General features: G+C 46.8%; 1 protein-coding gene across 2 annotated transcripts in view; it reads right to left on the minus strand.

Moving 5' to 3' along the window:
• tln1 (talin 1) overlaps window positions 1–16,671 on the minus strand; it is a 43,373-nt gene that overhangs the window by 2,299 nt on the left and 24,403 nt on the right. The window contains exons 32-54 of one of the 2 annotated variants that reach the window (XM_030354311.1): window positions 16,187–16,276; window positions 15,740–15,862; window positions 15,399–15,542; window positions 15,072–15,233; window positions 14,632–14,772; window positions 13,892–14,073; window positions 13,427–13,559; window positions 13,233–13,334; window positions 12,604–12,774; window positions 11,998–12,246; window positions 11,361–11,480; window positions 11,074–11,220; window positions 10,404–10,570; window positions 9,848–10,031; window positions 9,415–9,540; window positions 9,191–9,307; window positions 8,553–8,738; window positions 8,223–8,330; window positions 5,778–5,883; window positions 5,068–5,192; window positions 4,637–4,762; window positions 4,464–4,526; window positions 4,175–4,357 (exon numbers count right to left, since the gene is read on the minus strand). In XM_030354311.1, coding sequence (XP_030210171.1) covers window positions 4,175–4,357; window positions 4,464–4,526; window positions 4,637–4,762; window positions 5,068–5,192; window positions 5,778–5,883; window positions 8,223–8,330; window positions 8,553–8,738; window positions 9,191–9,307; window positions 9,415–9,540; window positions 9,848–10,031; window positions 10,404–10,570; window positions 11,074–11,220; window positions 11,361–11,480; window positions 11,998–12,246; window positions 12,604–12,774; window positions 13,233–13,334; window positions 13,427–13,559; window positions 13,892–14,073; window positions 14,632–14,772; window positions 15,072–15,233; window positions 15,399–15,542; window positions 15,740–15,862; window positions 16,187–16,276 — 3,255 coding nt within the window. Of the gene's footprint in view, window positions 1–4,174; window positions 4,358–4,463; window positions 4,527–4,636; window positions 4,763–5,067; window positions 5,245–5,777; window positions 5,884–8,222; window positions 8,331–8,552; window positions 8,739–9,190; window positions 9,308–9,414; window positions 9,541–9,847; window positions 10,032–10,403; window positions 10,571–11,073; window positions 11,221–11,360; window positions 11,481–11,997; window positions 12,247–12,603; window positions 12,775–13,232; window positions 13,335–13,426; window positions 13,560–13,891; window positions 14,074–14,631; window positions 14,773–15,071; window positions 15,234–15,398; window positions 15,543–15,739; window positions 15,863–16,186; window positions 16,277–16,671 lie in introns of those variants that run through there. The other variant, XR_003976476.1, reaches the window with a different exon arrangement.

Consider the following 16,671-nt stretch of genomic DNA (forward strand, 5'->3'; position numbering starts at 1 on the left):
TTAGGGTCATCATTGTTCTGGTATGGAAGGCACCAGAACAACCTATCGAAGGCCAAGAGCCACGCTGCTCTGCTCTTCTGTACCGGGTGTTGCGCTGAAAGGCTCAGCTGATGAAGGCACGGCTCAAGCTGTTTGACAAAAGCAATACAACGGCTGTTGCATTGCATTAAACCTCCTCATAATGCGTTAGTAAAAGTGAATTAAACTAAATCAATTTAATTATTTGGTATAATTTCAGTAATTCGGCAATCGTTGCACTCCACACTGACATTGAGTGTGATGTTGGTTTGTCAAAGAACAAAAGCTTCTATTGTTCTCTAAGTGTCTTCTTAAAGGATCTCTCTTAGCAGGCGAGGGCCAAGGGTCGTCTTCCTATTATCCTGCCAGAGAGGAACAGCAAAGCCCCAGCAAACATATAAATAAACTAGACTTGGCTTTCAGAGAAGGAACCACTGAGTTTCAACCCGTCTATGTTGCTGTAACAGTGCTGTTCCGCCTTATATTAACCTTGCAAGGGCTACAAAAATATATTTAAATAATTAAATGAATTCATAATAATAACAATACTAATCAGACATTTTGTCTCTGTAGACGTTAAGACCAACATTGCGACGGACCCTATCGATAGCTTTCTGTGGTACACTTAAAACATTACATCCAAAATAGAACACGGGTCAAAAAAGACGATCTAAGTCCATAATGCTTTGGCATTTGTATTTATGGACAAAGGTTTATAATAATGGAGGTCCCTTCTCAAAAGGTATTTTGTTTCCATAGATACAGTCATAGATATAGCTATAGACAGAAATATAAGGGTATTAGCCATGCGACAGCTGCAAGGTCAAGCCTGGAAGAGGTAAGACCCTGCTGATTGAATTAGAGAACATGAGACCGTCTGGGGGCCGGCCCGGAGCCACCGAGCCCTCACCGCCGCCAATACGGGACTCCATCGCCCACAGGTTGGGGACGCTTTTTATTATTATTATCATTGTTATTATGTTCTGCCTGACATCGGCATTGCCCAGGCAGTGTGGCAGTTACAGTTAGCTTGAGGTAAAGTCTAAAACCAGACAGCATTGTTCAGGTTTCACTGTCAATCCCTTTCATTTTGAATACCTGACAATGAGCCATGACTATGATATCAAAACACTATGCATACATGTGAAAATGTATTCAGTGCTTGCCTACATACATAGATGTACACACACACACACACACACACACACACACACACACACACACACACACACACACACACACACACACACACACACACACACAAGTATATCAGCCAGTTCTATGATAATAAATACAACTGCAGTAGCTATGGATAAAGCACAACTCTAGTATGCTAAATATAGACTTTACTAATCTCGATGCGACAGCTGCACAAATAAAGGAAATTCTGTAACCTGAGACAGTAGGCCTATTATCCACCAGCGCTGGCTCCCCCATCAATTGTCCTGCAGCAAACATTTGTTTCACCGTGTTGTAAGCTCTTGTTTGTAAAGCACTATCCCTACTATCTAGGAGGCCTTATCAACCTCTGATACATCATAGATAGCGTTGCAATTGTATCGTCTTATTTCTTTGAAAAAACGTACGCATTAGAGTTGACAGGGAAAGTGGTCTGCCACCTCTAATACATACTTTGTTCAAAGTGTTAAGATGCGTGAAAGGGTGAATGCTGCTTCTGGGACAACCCATGAGATCAGATGTAGCTCTACTACTCTACTCAATTATAAAAAAAATCATAAATTGTGTTGACCCGAAGTCAGCATTAGGGAGTTGACCTCTGTTGGTTGAGGGCAGCGTAGATAGCAAAACCTGACCCTTTCCAACATCATCAGAGCCAAACTGTTCTTTCAGGTCACATGATGCTGCAGCCTTCGGCCGATAACACAACATCAGTCATTTTTACAAATGCGTACCTCGACACAAACATGTATATACATATATTGGATGTGTCCTCCTAGTCCCGCCCACTATCAGCATTTCAAAAATGCCTGCTCGCCGACATCTGTCAGAGACTGTTTTATTTTATATAGAGGCGGGAATAAATCGTCTCTCTCTCTCTCTCTCTCTCTCTCTCTCTCTCTCTCTCTCTCTCTCTCTCTCTCTCTCTCTCTCTCTCTCTCTCTCTCTCTCTCTCTCTCTCTCTCTCTCTCTCTCTCTCTCTCTCTCTCTCTCTCTCTCTCTCTCTCTCTCTCTCTCTCTCTCTCTCTCTCTCTCTCTCTCTCTCTCTCTCTCTCTCTCTCTCTCTCGCTCCCTCCTTCACCCGCCCGCCCCCGACATCTGATCTCATCAGCCATTACACTATAGATACGAGTCTTAAAGGTCCCATGTCATGAAAATCTCACTTTATGAGGTTCTCTAACATTAATATGAGTTCCCCTGCCTATCGTCCCAGCTAAAACTTGCGTTAGGTGTAAAACGAGCACTAGGTATCCTGCTCGCCTTTGAAAAAATGGAAGATCAGGCGCGCTGATTTGGAATGTGGCCCCATATGTCGTCATAAGGGGCCAAGTTACCTCCCCTTTCTCTGCCTTGCCCGCCCAGAGAATTTCGCCCGCCAATGAGACAATGAGCTACGAGTGCCACGTGTGTGTGTGTGTGATTACACACACAGTAACACAAGTGTTGTACACTTCTTTGTTATTTGGATAACCGTTCTGTTGTTGGTGTTATGGCGCATAACACATGGGACTCTCGTCTCTGGTATTTCAACAACGAGACTCGTAGTGGGGGTTATCTCAGCCATAGTTGAGAAGGAGTTGGAGGAAAGGAACTTTGGCTTTGACAACATGAAGAACATGAACCATGACATGGAGGGTATAGAGATTGTTGCCTGTGATTGTCTCCCGATGAGCCCCGCTTCCCGCTCTCCGCTGCCCGCGCCTGCTGCCGAGGGATCACCGCCTCGGCGCTGCCTCCTACCGAGGCGGTGGACCCTCGGCAGCGAGGCTCCGGCGGGAAACAATCGCGGTCAACAATCACGGGCAACAATCCCTTTCTCCTCCATGTCGTGGTTCAGTCTGCTTCAGATTGATGTGGACGTGGAAGTACCAGAGACGTCGGAGAACCCGACGCAGTCGTTTGAGATTCATAATATCGTCTGGAGGCGCACACAGCTTTTGGCCGTGATAATACATATGATATGATATAGATATCTATGCATAACATGATATTATTTGGATATAGAGCTCCAGGACTCCAGAATATTTACAGAACACGGCCAAAGGCTGTGTGCGCCTCGTCATTGCGATACATCCACTGTAAACAGCGCATGGTTCCGTGGCCGCAAGCTGCTCAGGGTGACACCCCCACCCTCATCCTTGACAAGCCTCTCGCCTCCTCATTTGCATTCAAGCTAGACACCGAAACGGTTTGTTTGGGGAAAGCTCAATGTGCAACTGGCTCGTGGTGGCTGTAATTCTGCACCACGGCTGAATTTCGGGAACTTCTTCAAATACAGTGTTACAGGCCCACTAATATCTATATTAAAGCATCCATAAAGTAGCATGCCATGGGACCTTTAAAGGGGGAATATCATGCTTTTTTTCGACTTTCCTTTTGCTTTAGACTGTTGCATGCATGTGACGTATCATATGCATGCATGTTTTACGTCTGCTAAACAAGAAGAATTTAAGTGTGAGCCAGGGGGAGTATTCTTGCCCACCGAGAACGCCCCACAATAAGTGTGTGAAACAGCTAGTTTGCGCTCAAACGTAACTTTCGTAATAGTGTGACGTCAGACTGTGCAGTGGGCGGTGCTGAAGTGCAGAAGCCCGCCTCCCGGCTACCCGCAATGTATACAACTTCTCGGGGCTGTGATTTTACCGACACACGCATAAAGCGCTCAACCAATCACAAGAGAGTGGGCGTGCTGACCAATCACACCACTGGGCTACCCGGTAGGGAGGCCTTAAAGCGGCATGATGCAAAAAAAACGCTTTTGAAAGACGCTGAAATTGGTTTTGCAGACATGAACAGTGTGAGAATAATAAGGGGTATTTCTAACATACAGGCACCTGACCCTATTCTAGTAGTGCCCCCAAAGACAATTATTACCCCTATAAAGCATGACATGGGATCTTTCGGGTGGCCATCTTTCCACTTAAATCCAACACCTCACTGGGTAGCTGAGCAGTCAGAAGGGGAGCGCGTGACCCACCTGCAGCCTCTTCATGGTCTGGGAGTCCTGGTCCGCCTTCACCTTGCAGGCCACCAGCAGCTGGGCGGTGGACGCCGCCACCTGCTTGGCCGAAGAGATGAGCTTCTCCTCGCTGGCGTGGCCCTGCACTGCCGAGTTGGCCGCCTCACACAGGTTGCTGGTGGCCGCTGCCACCATGCGGGCCTGGGGATCGGGGGAGGAGGAGGAGGAGGAGGGAGAGAGAGGGGTGAGATGTGTTTTCGTGTTTTGATTGTAAACGACAGGACACACCTCTGGCCGGGAGGCTTACCGCTGAGATGAGGCCGTGGGACCACTGCCCGTCGTCCACGGCGTTGGCCCGGATCACCCCCACCTGCCGGGGGGGGGGAAATAAAGGCTCAGCGATAGGTCACTCGTCTTGTCAAACAAACGATGTTCATGTCAACGCCACAGCTGTACTGGACAGCGCCCCCCCAGACCCACCTTCCCCTGAGCCACCAGCTCCCTCTGAGCCGCCGAGGCCGCCTTGACCAGCGCACTGGTAGCCGCCGCGATGGCCTTGGCCGCCTCCAGGATCTGCTCCTCGAAGTTCAGGCTCTCATCCGCTTCCTGTAGGAAACGCCGGAGGCATGAATACATGAACGAACGGCGAACAAACATTACACATCACACAGCTATGAGTTGTGTTCTCCATAAAATGTTTGGAATTCTAAGTGTGTACCGTTAAAAAAATAATAACTGATTTAGGGTTGAATCGTGTGACAGGTGGTTTCATGCGAGGCGACGTAGTGATTTCTTTGGATCACTGTCAATGATGATTTGGTAGGGGTAACATATCTTAAGGAGGCCCAGAACAACGTGGTTGTGATATAGCGAGGCTAGGCTGTTGAGGGTGAGGAGGAGGCCTGTGTCACCTTGGGCTTGGTCCTCGGTCGCAGCTGCTCCAGCTTCTTGGCGGCTGCCTCGATGGCCGCGGCCGCACCCAGGAGCTCATTCTCAGCGATGACGGTGGGGTCTTCAGGGTCCACCCATTCTGTACCTGAAACCAGTCAGTACACCAGTATAATGAACCAGGACCACCCATTCTGTACCTGAAACCAGTCAGTACACCAGTATAATGAACAAAGTGCACCCATACTGTACCTGAAACCAGTCACTATAGCAGTATAATGAACCAGGCACGTCCATTCTTATTGATAAAACCAGTCAGTATACTTACTTAAAGATCCAGGTCCAGTTGAGTTATGAAAGTTAGGTATTAAGGTAAGGTATGAATGTAAGGTATTAAGGTAAGGTAATAAGGTAAGGTATTGAGGTAAGTTATGAACGCGTAGCATGAACGTAAGGTATTAGGTAAGGAATGAAGGCAAGGTATTAAGGTAAGGAAGGAAGTCAAGATATTAAGGTAAGGAATGAAGGCAAGGTATTAAGGTAAGGAATGAAGGAAAGGTATTAAAATAAGCAATTAAGGTAAGGTATTAAGGTAAGGTATTCAGGTAGGTTTTAAGGCAAGGAAATAAGGAAAGGTATAAAGGAAAGGCCTTAAGTAAAGGCCTTAAGGAAAGGTTTTAAGGAGAGGCCTTAAGGACAGGCCTTAGGTAAGGCCTTAGGTAAGGCACAGTACCTTTCATGGCCTCGGCGGCCTGGATGAGCTCGGTCACAGAGCCCGCCACACGCTTGGAGTAGATGGCCAGATGCTGCTTCAGCTCCGGGGTGGGCTTCTGGATGATCTGTTATGGCCATTCATCACATTTAGAGCAGCGTTTCTCCTGACACCCACCGTGCTCTACACAGTGGGTGTGCGGGTGCTGCATGACACCTCTACGACTACGCTACGGTGCGCTGGTAGCAGTAGTAGCACAGTATTGCAGCAGTTAGCTCAAAAGAAACACCGTCTAGTCAGATTACAGAAATAGATTCAAGAAGGTCAAGTAAGTCTTTTCTCAATGCAAGTGTTACCTTATGACTTTGCCTTGGTTCCTCAGCTCTGAACACCCTCACTGTCAATAATACTTCATGAGTCCTCCAAGGCACATTCAGGAGTTGTTAAAATTGTTATCAATTATCCTAGGTTGCATTTGTTTCCATTTGGCTCGATCTATTTCTTCTATAGAGGCATATGCATGAGAATGGAGCATGTTCTATAGATCTATATGCTTTGGAGACTGTTCTAGAGAGCTATATGCCTTGGAGCATGTTCTATATAGATATATGTTTTGGAGCATGTTCTATAGAGCTATATTCTTTAGAATGGATCAGGTTCTACAAAGCTCTAGGCTTTTGTTCAATAGAGCTATATCCTTTGAATTTGAGACTGTCCTATAGAGCTATAGGCTTTGGATTTGAGACTGTTCTATAGAGCTTATAGGCTTTGGATTTGAGACTGTTCTATAGAGCTATAGTTTTTGGATTAGAGACTGTTCTATAGAGCTATAGTGTTTGGATTAGGGACTGTTCTATAGAGCAATAGGCTTTGGATTAGAGACTGTTCTATAGAGCTATAGTCTTTGGATTAGAGACTGTTCTATAGAGCTACAGGTTTTGGAGCATATCCAGCAGTAGTCTTAGGACATGGCCTTTGATTGTTGTGGGGCCGTGTCTGCTGCCAGCATACGACAGGTGCACACTGTGTGTCTCACAACAGAGGTATGCTGCGCTCAAGTTCACTCAGATGTGTTTCCGTAAAAGGACGCCTGAGGCAAGTGACTTCAGCCACAGAAATCTATGGAATGGCCAAACAGAACACCACATGCGGCATAACAAACGTTAAGTGTACCAAACTATTGGGTTTTAAAACACAGACAGGGGGTTGAGTGTGCTTCTAAATACAAGGCCAGCCATCTAGGCTCACCGTTCCATGTAAGCTTTTCACCAGGCAATGGAAGTGATTTACTTACATTCCCAGCATTAGTTTAATACACTTTTTTTTTCTGTTATAACATAATGTGTATCTTACTATCTGTATTATTTAATGTGTGTAACTATTAGTTTTTATTAATGATATTATCTTAAGTGTTCAAATGTAGGGTAGGACGTTTATTTGAGAAGCATTTTTTGTTTAAATTCCCTTTACATCCCGAAATCAATCAGTAAATCGAATGAGTCTTCCAAAAGGCCAGCAGACCTACAGCTAGTGCTAGTGAGCTAGTCACCAGATTTAGGGGAGTGGGTTTGGAGGAAGGCCTGAAGGGAGAGGTGGGAGTTTTACAGTTGGATACTTTCAAAACAAAACTTTGAAGAAATAATCTCACAGATGCTAATAATAAATAAATAGATGCCGTTAAGTCAATATCTCTCACCAATTGCTGTCACACAATAGCGATGGAGCCACTATGACTATGGGCACTGATGAAAGCCCTTGCATTTGCAATATTAGGAGTGTTATGAACTAGATGTCGGTGTCCACTTTCCAGCGACAGGGACAGTGACGATGTCAGCAAACTCTGCCGCCGAGAGGGTAGACGGAGCAGCGGTGTCGGAAGCGGTTTTTGTGTTTTTTACAGTCCTGGCTAGCGAAAACTGTTCAGATCTATGGCCTTACAAACAGGAAGATTGACGACTACAGATGATGAAACTTTCAAAGCATGTGCAAACCAAATAAAACAAACTGCTTAGTGACTGATCCCTGTGTGGGAGTCTGGGAAGTCATGGCAGTGAGGTCCAAAAACAATAACTTGCAATAGCCGCTTATTGCCATAGGTGTCGCCAAAGTGCGAGTGTGCGTAATAGTCTGCGTGTGTCTGGGTGTGCTTGTGTGTCTTTGTTTGTGTGTGTCTGTGTGTCTGTCTGCGTGTGCTTGTGTGTCTGTGTGTGCGTCTGTGTCCGTGTTTGCTTTTGTGTCTACGCGAGTGTCTGTGTGTGCCTGTGCTTGTGTGTCTGCGTGTGCTTTTGTGTCTGCTTTTTGTGTCTTCGAGTGCGTGTCTATGTGACTGCTTGTGTCTGCATGGGCTCGTGTCCTGCATATGCTTGTCTCTGGTTGTGCTTGTGTGTCTGTGTGTGTGTCTGCGTATGCGCGCGTGCGTGCGTGCGTGCGTGCGTGCGTGTGTCTCGGCGTGTGCGTTTATCTCACCACTAACACATGCTCCAATAGAGCCAGGTATCCGACGGCGGATTCCTTTCCGTAGCGCAGCGCTCTGAGCTGGACGTCCTGGTTGACCTCCGGGTGGTAGGCGGCTTGCTGCACAGAGGGCAGCAACACAGCAACATTGCAACAATTCATTTGTTAGCGTAATGATATTCCTCTAAAAGGACTACGATTCACAACAGTGAATGATAAACGGGCATATTTTACTATCACAAGGCATTACAATTAAGTATTAGAGGTTCCTCATGTTATTTCTCCATAATTGTTAAGAATGGTCCAATCTGCTCCATGTAAGCCTGTGTTCTGCCCGCTCACCTTGCAGGAGTGCAGCATGTCGGCGATGGCGCAGCGGCTGAGGTTCGCCGTGGCGATGACGTCCTCCTGCCGGCACGAGTTCCCAGCAGCCACCGCTTTGGCCGTTGCCATGGTGATGCCCTTGGTCTTGCGGATGAACTCCTCTGGTGTGGCCGTCTTAGGCGGTGGGTCAGGACTATTGAACACCTGAGCAGACAGAGGAGTGTTCAGTGTAATGCCGTCCATATCCCCTGCTTGATCAGTTCAAAGGCTCTGCAGCTGAACGTTTAGGAGCCCTGATGGAGTGGGATCTTTAAGCTACTGCCGTCGTTTTGAATGGGCGGTATAACGAGCGATGTTGGATATGAAATGCGCCACACTCCATGGCGTTATACTAAAATAGTCCTAGGGGCTTAACCCACTCTCGGGTGAGGTCATAAGAATCAACCGCTGCCCAGACGGAGCTTCAAACATCCACACATACACCTCGCCACCGGGGTCTCCCTAAACTTCAAAACATTTTTATAACATAACCTTTAAAACTTTTAGTATGATTACTATGTTGACCATATAAGACCTTTAGCCTGTTAAAACCAGACAGTTTTGTCTTGAGCGCCCCTTTAATAAAAAGGAATGAAGGAGGTGACTAGTGGACTCACAGCCAGCTCCTGTTTGATATGCTCAATAGTAGCCTCCAGGCCTCGGGTTCCCTTCGTCGCCTCGTCCTCCACCGCCTTCACCGTCTTCAGGAGCAACGTGACGTTTGTGACCATGACCTGCAGAGAGAATCATTACGTTAAGACCGACACACACAGAGTTGATTCCTGGAGTTACACCACGGAGCTGGGAGCTCCTCGTGTGCGGGCCGCCAGAAGGGTCTGACCTTGGCAGAGTTCTTGAGCTGCAGCATGGCGGGGTCGTCATGAGGCTTGCCCGCCGCCCCCTTGGTGGCGCGGATCAGGTCCGACAGCGCCTTGGCCACGTCCTTCACTGCATTGATCAGGACCACCTGGGGGAGACCAGCACACAGCGGTGAGACCAGCACACAGGGGGGAGACCAGCACACAGGGGGGAGACACAACACAGCTGTGAAAAGCACAGCACACAGGGGTGGGTCCTAGACATGACTGGTCAAGACCAGCAGCCATCACAGAGTGGTGATTCTCAGACCTGTATTAATGCAGTGAAATGGTGCATGACGTTACAGTATGGGATAATAGGAATCAGTTTTAAAGAGTGATTGTTTGGAAAGCACTGGTCTAGAGAGTGAGCCGTCAAAGGATAATCATTTCCATCTTGTAACAGCCGGAACCCACCTGCGTCTCTGGGTCTTCCGAGCCCAGACTGGCCGCTCCCAGCTTCACCACGTCGGCCAGCTTGGTGATGGTGAGTACCGAGGACTGGGCGGCCTGTGCCAGCTTCTCCTGGCTGGCCCCCGCCCCCGACACCAGCAGCTTGGTGTCCTCCACCAGCGCCTTGGCCGTCTTCAGGATGTGCTCTCTGTGAGGAGAGACGTACGTTAATCTTAGGTTGAGGACCCAAAACAGATCTGTGACACATGGCTGCAGGTTTGTGGACATGCTGTGAAGGACTAAACATCTTGCTTCTGTCACGACTCTGTTGTCGAAAAAGATTGAACACACCTTTCGTTGTTTGCTGATATAGAATTAGTATTTAGTTTGATCAGAAACAGATAGTTTATTACACAGATGGCATCATACTATAATACTATATGATAATAATCATAATTAACTAACAGACATTCAGGCAACGCGGGAGTGTTTCAGTTCTGCAGACGTCATCATATTGCATGTTTTCCTGTGCATCACGATACATTATTGTATTCCTTTCAAATACATCCAAAATACTGACCTGTGGTCGGCGAAGGTCTCAGAGTTCTCCCTGTTGAGGCTCCCCGCCGTGGCGAACATGATGGTGGTGTCCAGGTCAGCGATGATGCCCGAGACAGCGCTGGCCGCGGTGATGCAGGCCTGGGTGCCACGGTTACCAGCTTGGAGAGACGCCAGGACATGGGACACCTGGAGGAGAGACGGGATGGGAAGGGGAATACATGATGAAGCGATCTGGAAGTAAACCGGATACTGTCAATTCAATGCACGCATGCACATGAAGTTATGGTTTCAAAGATTTAAAAGGATACCCGGTTGAGCTGATCCTTCTGACGCATTTACATTTACATTAAGGGGATTTTGCTGATGCTTTTATCCAAAGCGACTTACAATCATTCATTCACACATTTACCCACCGACGGCGGAGTCAACCACTCAGTGTGACAGCCAACTCGTCAGGAGCAGTCGGGGTGAGGCGTCTTGCTCAGGGACACCTCGACGCTCGCAACTAGCAACCTTACGTTTACTAGTCAACCACTCTACCTCCTGAGCTACTGTCGCGATTTCCTTTACATATTCTTTTTGACCTTGGACATTCTCAGGACTTCAAAAGTGGCCTTCGCTTCTATTGGCTGAGAGTGAGTAAGTGGGTCTAGGGGGCTCAGTGAGTCTGGGGGGGGGGGGGGGGTCACCTTCTCAGATACTTTGCGTGCGCTCTCGATCAGCTCCTTCTTGGTGAACATGTCGTTGGGGCTGCACTGCAGCGCCCCGGCCTTGGTCACCAGGCCGGTGCAGGAGAAGCCGAGCTCTCCCACCTTCTTGATGATGTGTGAGCCGATCTGAGGAAGGAGGGTCGGGGAGGCAGACACACCGTTATTGAAACCAACATGATCAGAGCAGGGGTGACAATCATATGACGAAAGGGATAGGGTGGTCAAAATATGATCAGTAATGTGCCATGATTGTCCTTCCCATTTACCTCCTCGTTCTCGGCAGTGATGGCTGCGTATTTAGCTTCATTGGCCAAGTCTCCGAACTCGTTGGTGATTTGATTGGCCAAGCCTCCGAGGTCGTCTGGGTTTGTGTTGGACTTTGTCACCTGGGGAATTACAGAATGAAACACGATATGAGTCTGACTGGTGATAGGAGCGTAGGCTCAGTGTGAGAGTAAATTGTAACACATAACCAGAATAGGTAAAAATAGTTAGAAATGTAATGGATATGCACCTTAGTCCTGTGCCCTTTTAGATAGTCTAAGCCATTAGAACTTGGATAAGGACAGTGGATCAGTGACATTAATGATTTCAGTATCTAGAATGATGAGTGTGCCTTAGGCTTTTAGGTAGACTTTTCCTTTTAAAAGCCGCAAAATGATCTTTTGTTGCTTGTATTCAGCTCTGATATACAACGGAATAAAATAATCCTTTCATAACATTTTTCTTATGCTGCGAGAACACACACATGTACATTGCTAAAAAGAAAAACTCCAGCAACCTCACCAGAGGTTTTTCTCTTCTCCGCTTGCTAAGGAGAGCCTCCACCAATTAACGCATCGTCCTTGAAACGCAGTGCAGGAAATACAGGTCAAAACAGGTTTGAATAAGGGTTCATCTCACCATCTCTTGCACGGTCACAGCGATGGCCTTGGCCGTCCTGACCATAGTGGTCTGATAGTCGACAAAGTTGCCATCGGGGTCTCCCACATTGGGGTCCTCCATCTTGTTGATGGACTGGGTGATGGAGTCCACCATGCCCCCGACCGCGCCTGCGGCCCCCGCCACCTCGGACAGCGTGGCTCCCAGGTCGTCCACCGCCTCCTTCATCATCTGCACCGACTCCTCCAGGGCCTCCTGGGTGTGGGCCGCCTGAGGAGACCACAGCACGACGTTTGGCCTCTGGATCCAAATACCACTGACCAGGCTGAGTGCAATGCAGTATCCATTCTAAATCCCAATTTGTTGGAGTACATTGTAGCATCTCATATATTTCCCTTTTAAAACATAACTTTTACCACCACCACCACCATCAATCATAAAAAAAAAAATTTGGGGGAATATTTCATAGTTTTGGATAATGTCTTATTTCTTTTTGTGTGTTGTTGTATTGTTTGAGCTTAGTGATACGTGTCTGTCGATTGTGTCTTTTTGCACAAAACAAAAAGTACAATAAAAGGCAGTAGCGTCCGAGCCCAGCACTTCACAGGCAGTGTGCGTCGTGTTTACCTTGGGGTTGCCTCCTGCCTCCTTGGCCGTGTACAACATCTGCAGTGCGGACTCTGCCAGGGTCTTAGTCTGATCCAACACCGCCATTTGCTGCTGGCTGCTGACGATTTTAGACGCTGTGCCAATAGCCGCCATTATCAGTGGCTCAAAGTATCTGGCCATCTGAGACACCTGAGGAAGACAACGTTTTGGAGGCAGTTTGAATATCGAGAAGACACAGTAGAAGACATAAAATCGACAAAAACCTCTGTGGTCATTCACTTTGAGCTAACCCTATGTCCATGCAGTGACATCACCTTAGACTGATGTTTGAGGTGTGATTAGACGGATGGCATAGACTTCAGGTCTCAATTGAGACGTTCCAGGGTATGAAGTCGCATAAGGATTGCTCGTGTATTAAATAGCTTTCTCAATTGTCCCATTGTATTGTATTATTTGTATGTATTGAAATGTTGTTCTGTTTTTTTTACCTACTGTCTATATATATTGTACATTTGTATTTCTGTTTTTATTTGTAGGTTGTTTTCAGGGCGTCAATGAAATTACGTACTCTTAATGGCCTTCCCTGAATAAATAAATAAAAATAAACTTAAATTAATAAAAATAAGGCGCTGTGGGGTAGGGGTTACCTTATGTCCCAGGTGCGAGGCCTCAGAGTGGGCCGCGATTGCCACCGGCTCAATGAGGTTGCTGATCTCGTGGACGGAGGTCATCATCTGCTCCTGGAGAGCCTGCCACATGGAGACACACAAGCGCTCAGATCCTTCTCTGTTCTCGGTGTGTATTGTTGCTCAACATAATGTTCCCCGTGCACGTGGTTTACCTCCTGGGAGATGTCCTCTCTGGGGCTGAGCTGCTGGCTGATGGCAGCGAGGGAGGCCTGGTCCACCTCACGGATACAGCTGTTGAGGACGTCAATGGCCTCGTCACACTCCCTCTGGCCAGGGGCCTTCTCCCTACACACACAAACACACACACACATGCAGGCACACGCACAAAAACACACACACAACCACACACACATACACACAGTGTTGCAGGTAAGACTTGAGAGCTAATATTTGAGGGAGATGTGTTAGAAAAGGCCTAGCCTGCCATCAGCTTTCCTGAGTTAAATGTGTGCTTCATGGCTTGGGGGGAAAAGTTTTACAATAATTTAAGTTATTCAATTAATTTATATAGAAATAAAACAAACAAATATAATAACAAAAAAATAATAATTTGCTAAATAAGAATGTGTTTCCTATATACTTGCAGAGGTGCTGGTGTGAGAGGCGTGGGTGCATACCTCATGTTGGTGATAAGCTTCTTGATGGAGTCCGACACGGTCCTAGAATGACTGGCCAGGACCGACCACCTGGGGGGGTCTTTGGGGTTCACGGCCAAGGAGCGGGCGGTCTGGATGAGCCCGGTGGAGCTCTCCAGCATGGTCCTAGCCGCTGCTACGATGGGCTCCATGGACGCAAGGCCCTGGCGGTTACAAGCCGTGGACATGAGCAGGCGATTGATGCAATGGTATACATCCCAGAACTGCTGAATACTTTGCTGATTCTGATTGGTCAATAAGAGTACACACAACAACTTTGATACCTCTGCATTGCAGAATTCCTGATTCTGATTGGTCATTAACGTTCTAACAACTTCGGTGGAGGTGATGCAGCTGAGGTTGCATAGCAACCAGAGCTTCGCCTCGGCAACATCACTGGAGGACATGAAGTCCATCATTATGCAATAACGGGGCACCCCTTGGAGGTCTGTTCGCAGATCATATAATTGTCTAATGGCTTTGTTCCATCTCTGACAAAATAAACTCTGTAGCTCAACCCACGAGCTAGCTCTAATCACATATACGAGTGTTGTCACACTCCTTCTGACCTGGGGCTTGCTGAGTACACATGGTGATCAGCTGGTTGATGCTGTCTGTCACAGCCCTGAACTACCACAACCGTAGCGCAATACGCATAGTACACATGGGCAGAGGAAACACACTGTGTTGTTGAAGAGATGCAACATGTGAGCGGATGGTACCTCAGGGCTGATCTGAGCGGGGACACTAGCGAACTCAGGGTTGGAGGCGAATGCAGTCAGGTTATCCACCGCTTCGATCAGAGGCCCCGTCGCCGCTTTGCACTTTTCTCGGTTCTCAGGGTTAAAAGCTCCGTCCAAAGCCTGCAAGAGAACGCAAAGACACATTATAAATCAACACAGTAAGCTAATGTAGCGCACATATTTAAAGTCTACATATTAAGCCAATGTAGTGCAAACATTTAAGCTACAAACAATAAGCTAATAAAGTGCAAACATTTTAACTATAGGCTACACATTAAGCTCATGTAGCGCACACATTTGAAACTACACACAATAGGATAATAAAGCGCACACATTTAAACGACGCACATAAAGCTCATGTAGCTTAACACAATAAAAACAACACAGATTAAGCTAATGTTGCTACTCCAACTACCAACCTTGATGGACTTGACCAGGTTGGCGGTGCTGTTGGCCACCTCTTTGGCGGACTGAACAAACTGTCTCTTGGCAACAGGGTTGGAGGTCTTGGAGGAAGCCAAGCGGCACGCGTTGCACAGAGCAGACGTGTGTTTGGCAACAATGGTGGCAGCTGACAGCACCTATGGAGGAGAGCTCCATTTTAGATACAGGTGGATATACAACGAAATGGGATTTGGTAACACAGGCAATATAAGCATGAATTAACATTAGGTTATGCAGTAATGAACGACATGTCTGATGTATGTATACATATACTGTATATGAACTACAGATGGAATAAGAACCTGGGATTGGGTGCAGATTGGGTCCACCAGGTTCTGGCAGGCCATCTGAATGGACTGGTTGGCTTTGGCGAACTGGGATGGATCCACAAGGCCCTTCTGACCCGCGGTGCTGTTGGGGTCTGACACCCCCACCAGGTAGGCAGCCTGACAACCAAGAGAACTGTCACTTTAGAGGATCCACATGCTTTCTGTGTCCCATGTGTGTTGACAGCTGCGGTCTTGGACCAGTCACAAATGATAAGAAGTAATGTGTCACCAGCTAGAGTTGTATAGAGAGTGGTAGAGAATAGAGAGTAGAGTAGGGAGTTGTATTGTGAGCTAACACAGAGTAGGGTTGTTACCTGGGCAGCTGCTTCAGTGAGGCCACACACGGCCTTTGAACCCGCGCTGACCGAGTCCCCAAACTCCGGCAGGTTACTGTTCTTAGCGTTGTGTGAAATACCCGCCATGGATTCTCCAAGCACCTGTCACAAAACACAAAGACATTGTTCGCTGTAGGTCTGTTGTAATGTTTACAGTACAGACTGTAAACATACAGTACAGTTGAATACACTTGTATATGTCTGTTTATATATTTTTACTTATTGTATTGTGTTGATTTGTATTTGAAAAATACAGGATTATTTATAGACAGTATGCACTGTTGAAGTGTTTGAGATGCATTTCCTATGGGACAATATGCCCGTCTTCTCTTTTTCATGCAAAAACTAATTTAGGTTCAGTTACAAGTTACAAAATATATCCATTTTCTTTACATACCCTTTTGTTTTTCAGTAAACATTTTTTACCTTTGAATTCTCCATGACTCTGTCGATGCAGTCGAAGTAGGACAGGTCAGAGACGGCCTCTGTAGGGTTCTCCAGCATCTCCCGCACCGACTATACACAGAACAGCACAACGGTCACGCCACGAATACATGAATGAATTGTTTGGAATTGTGGATTATCAGTCCCAGTGCATGTTATCTGGAAATGACCATGGTTGGTTTACTTTGAAAAGCAAAACATACATTTTGATAGGTATCCAAACAGCAAATCTTATTAAAAGTATATACGAAAATATTAAACACAAATTCTACTGACGGACCAAAGGCCCATACTAAATGAAGAGTAACTCAGATGGTGTATGTTAATCAAATAATGGATAGGCTTACATTTTTTTTAACAATTATTATTTTTGACGCAGTTGTTCAAATCAATCATCAAAAGCTAAAACTTATTAACCCTATCTTTCAAAGGGGGTTGGGGGGGGATTCCACATATGGCATTCACAC

Source organism: Gadus morhua, chromosome 4 (genome assembly GCF_902167405.1).
Source record: "Gadus morhua chromosome 4, gadMor3.0, whole genome shotgun sequence".
NCBI lineage: Eukaryota > Metazoa > Chordata > Actinopteri > Gadiformes > Gadidae > Gadus > Gadus morhua.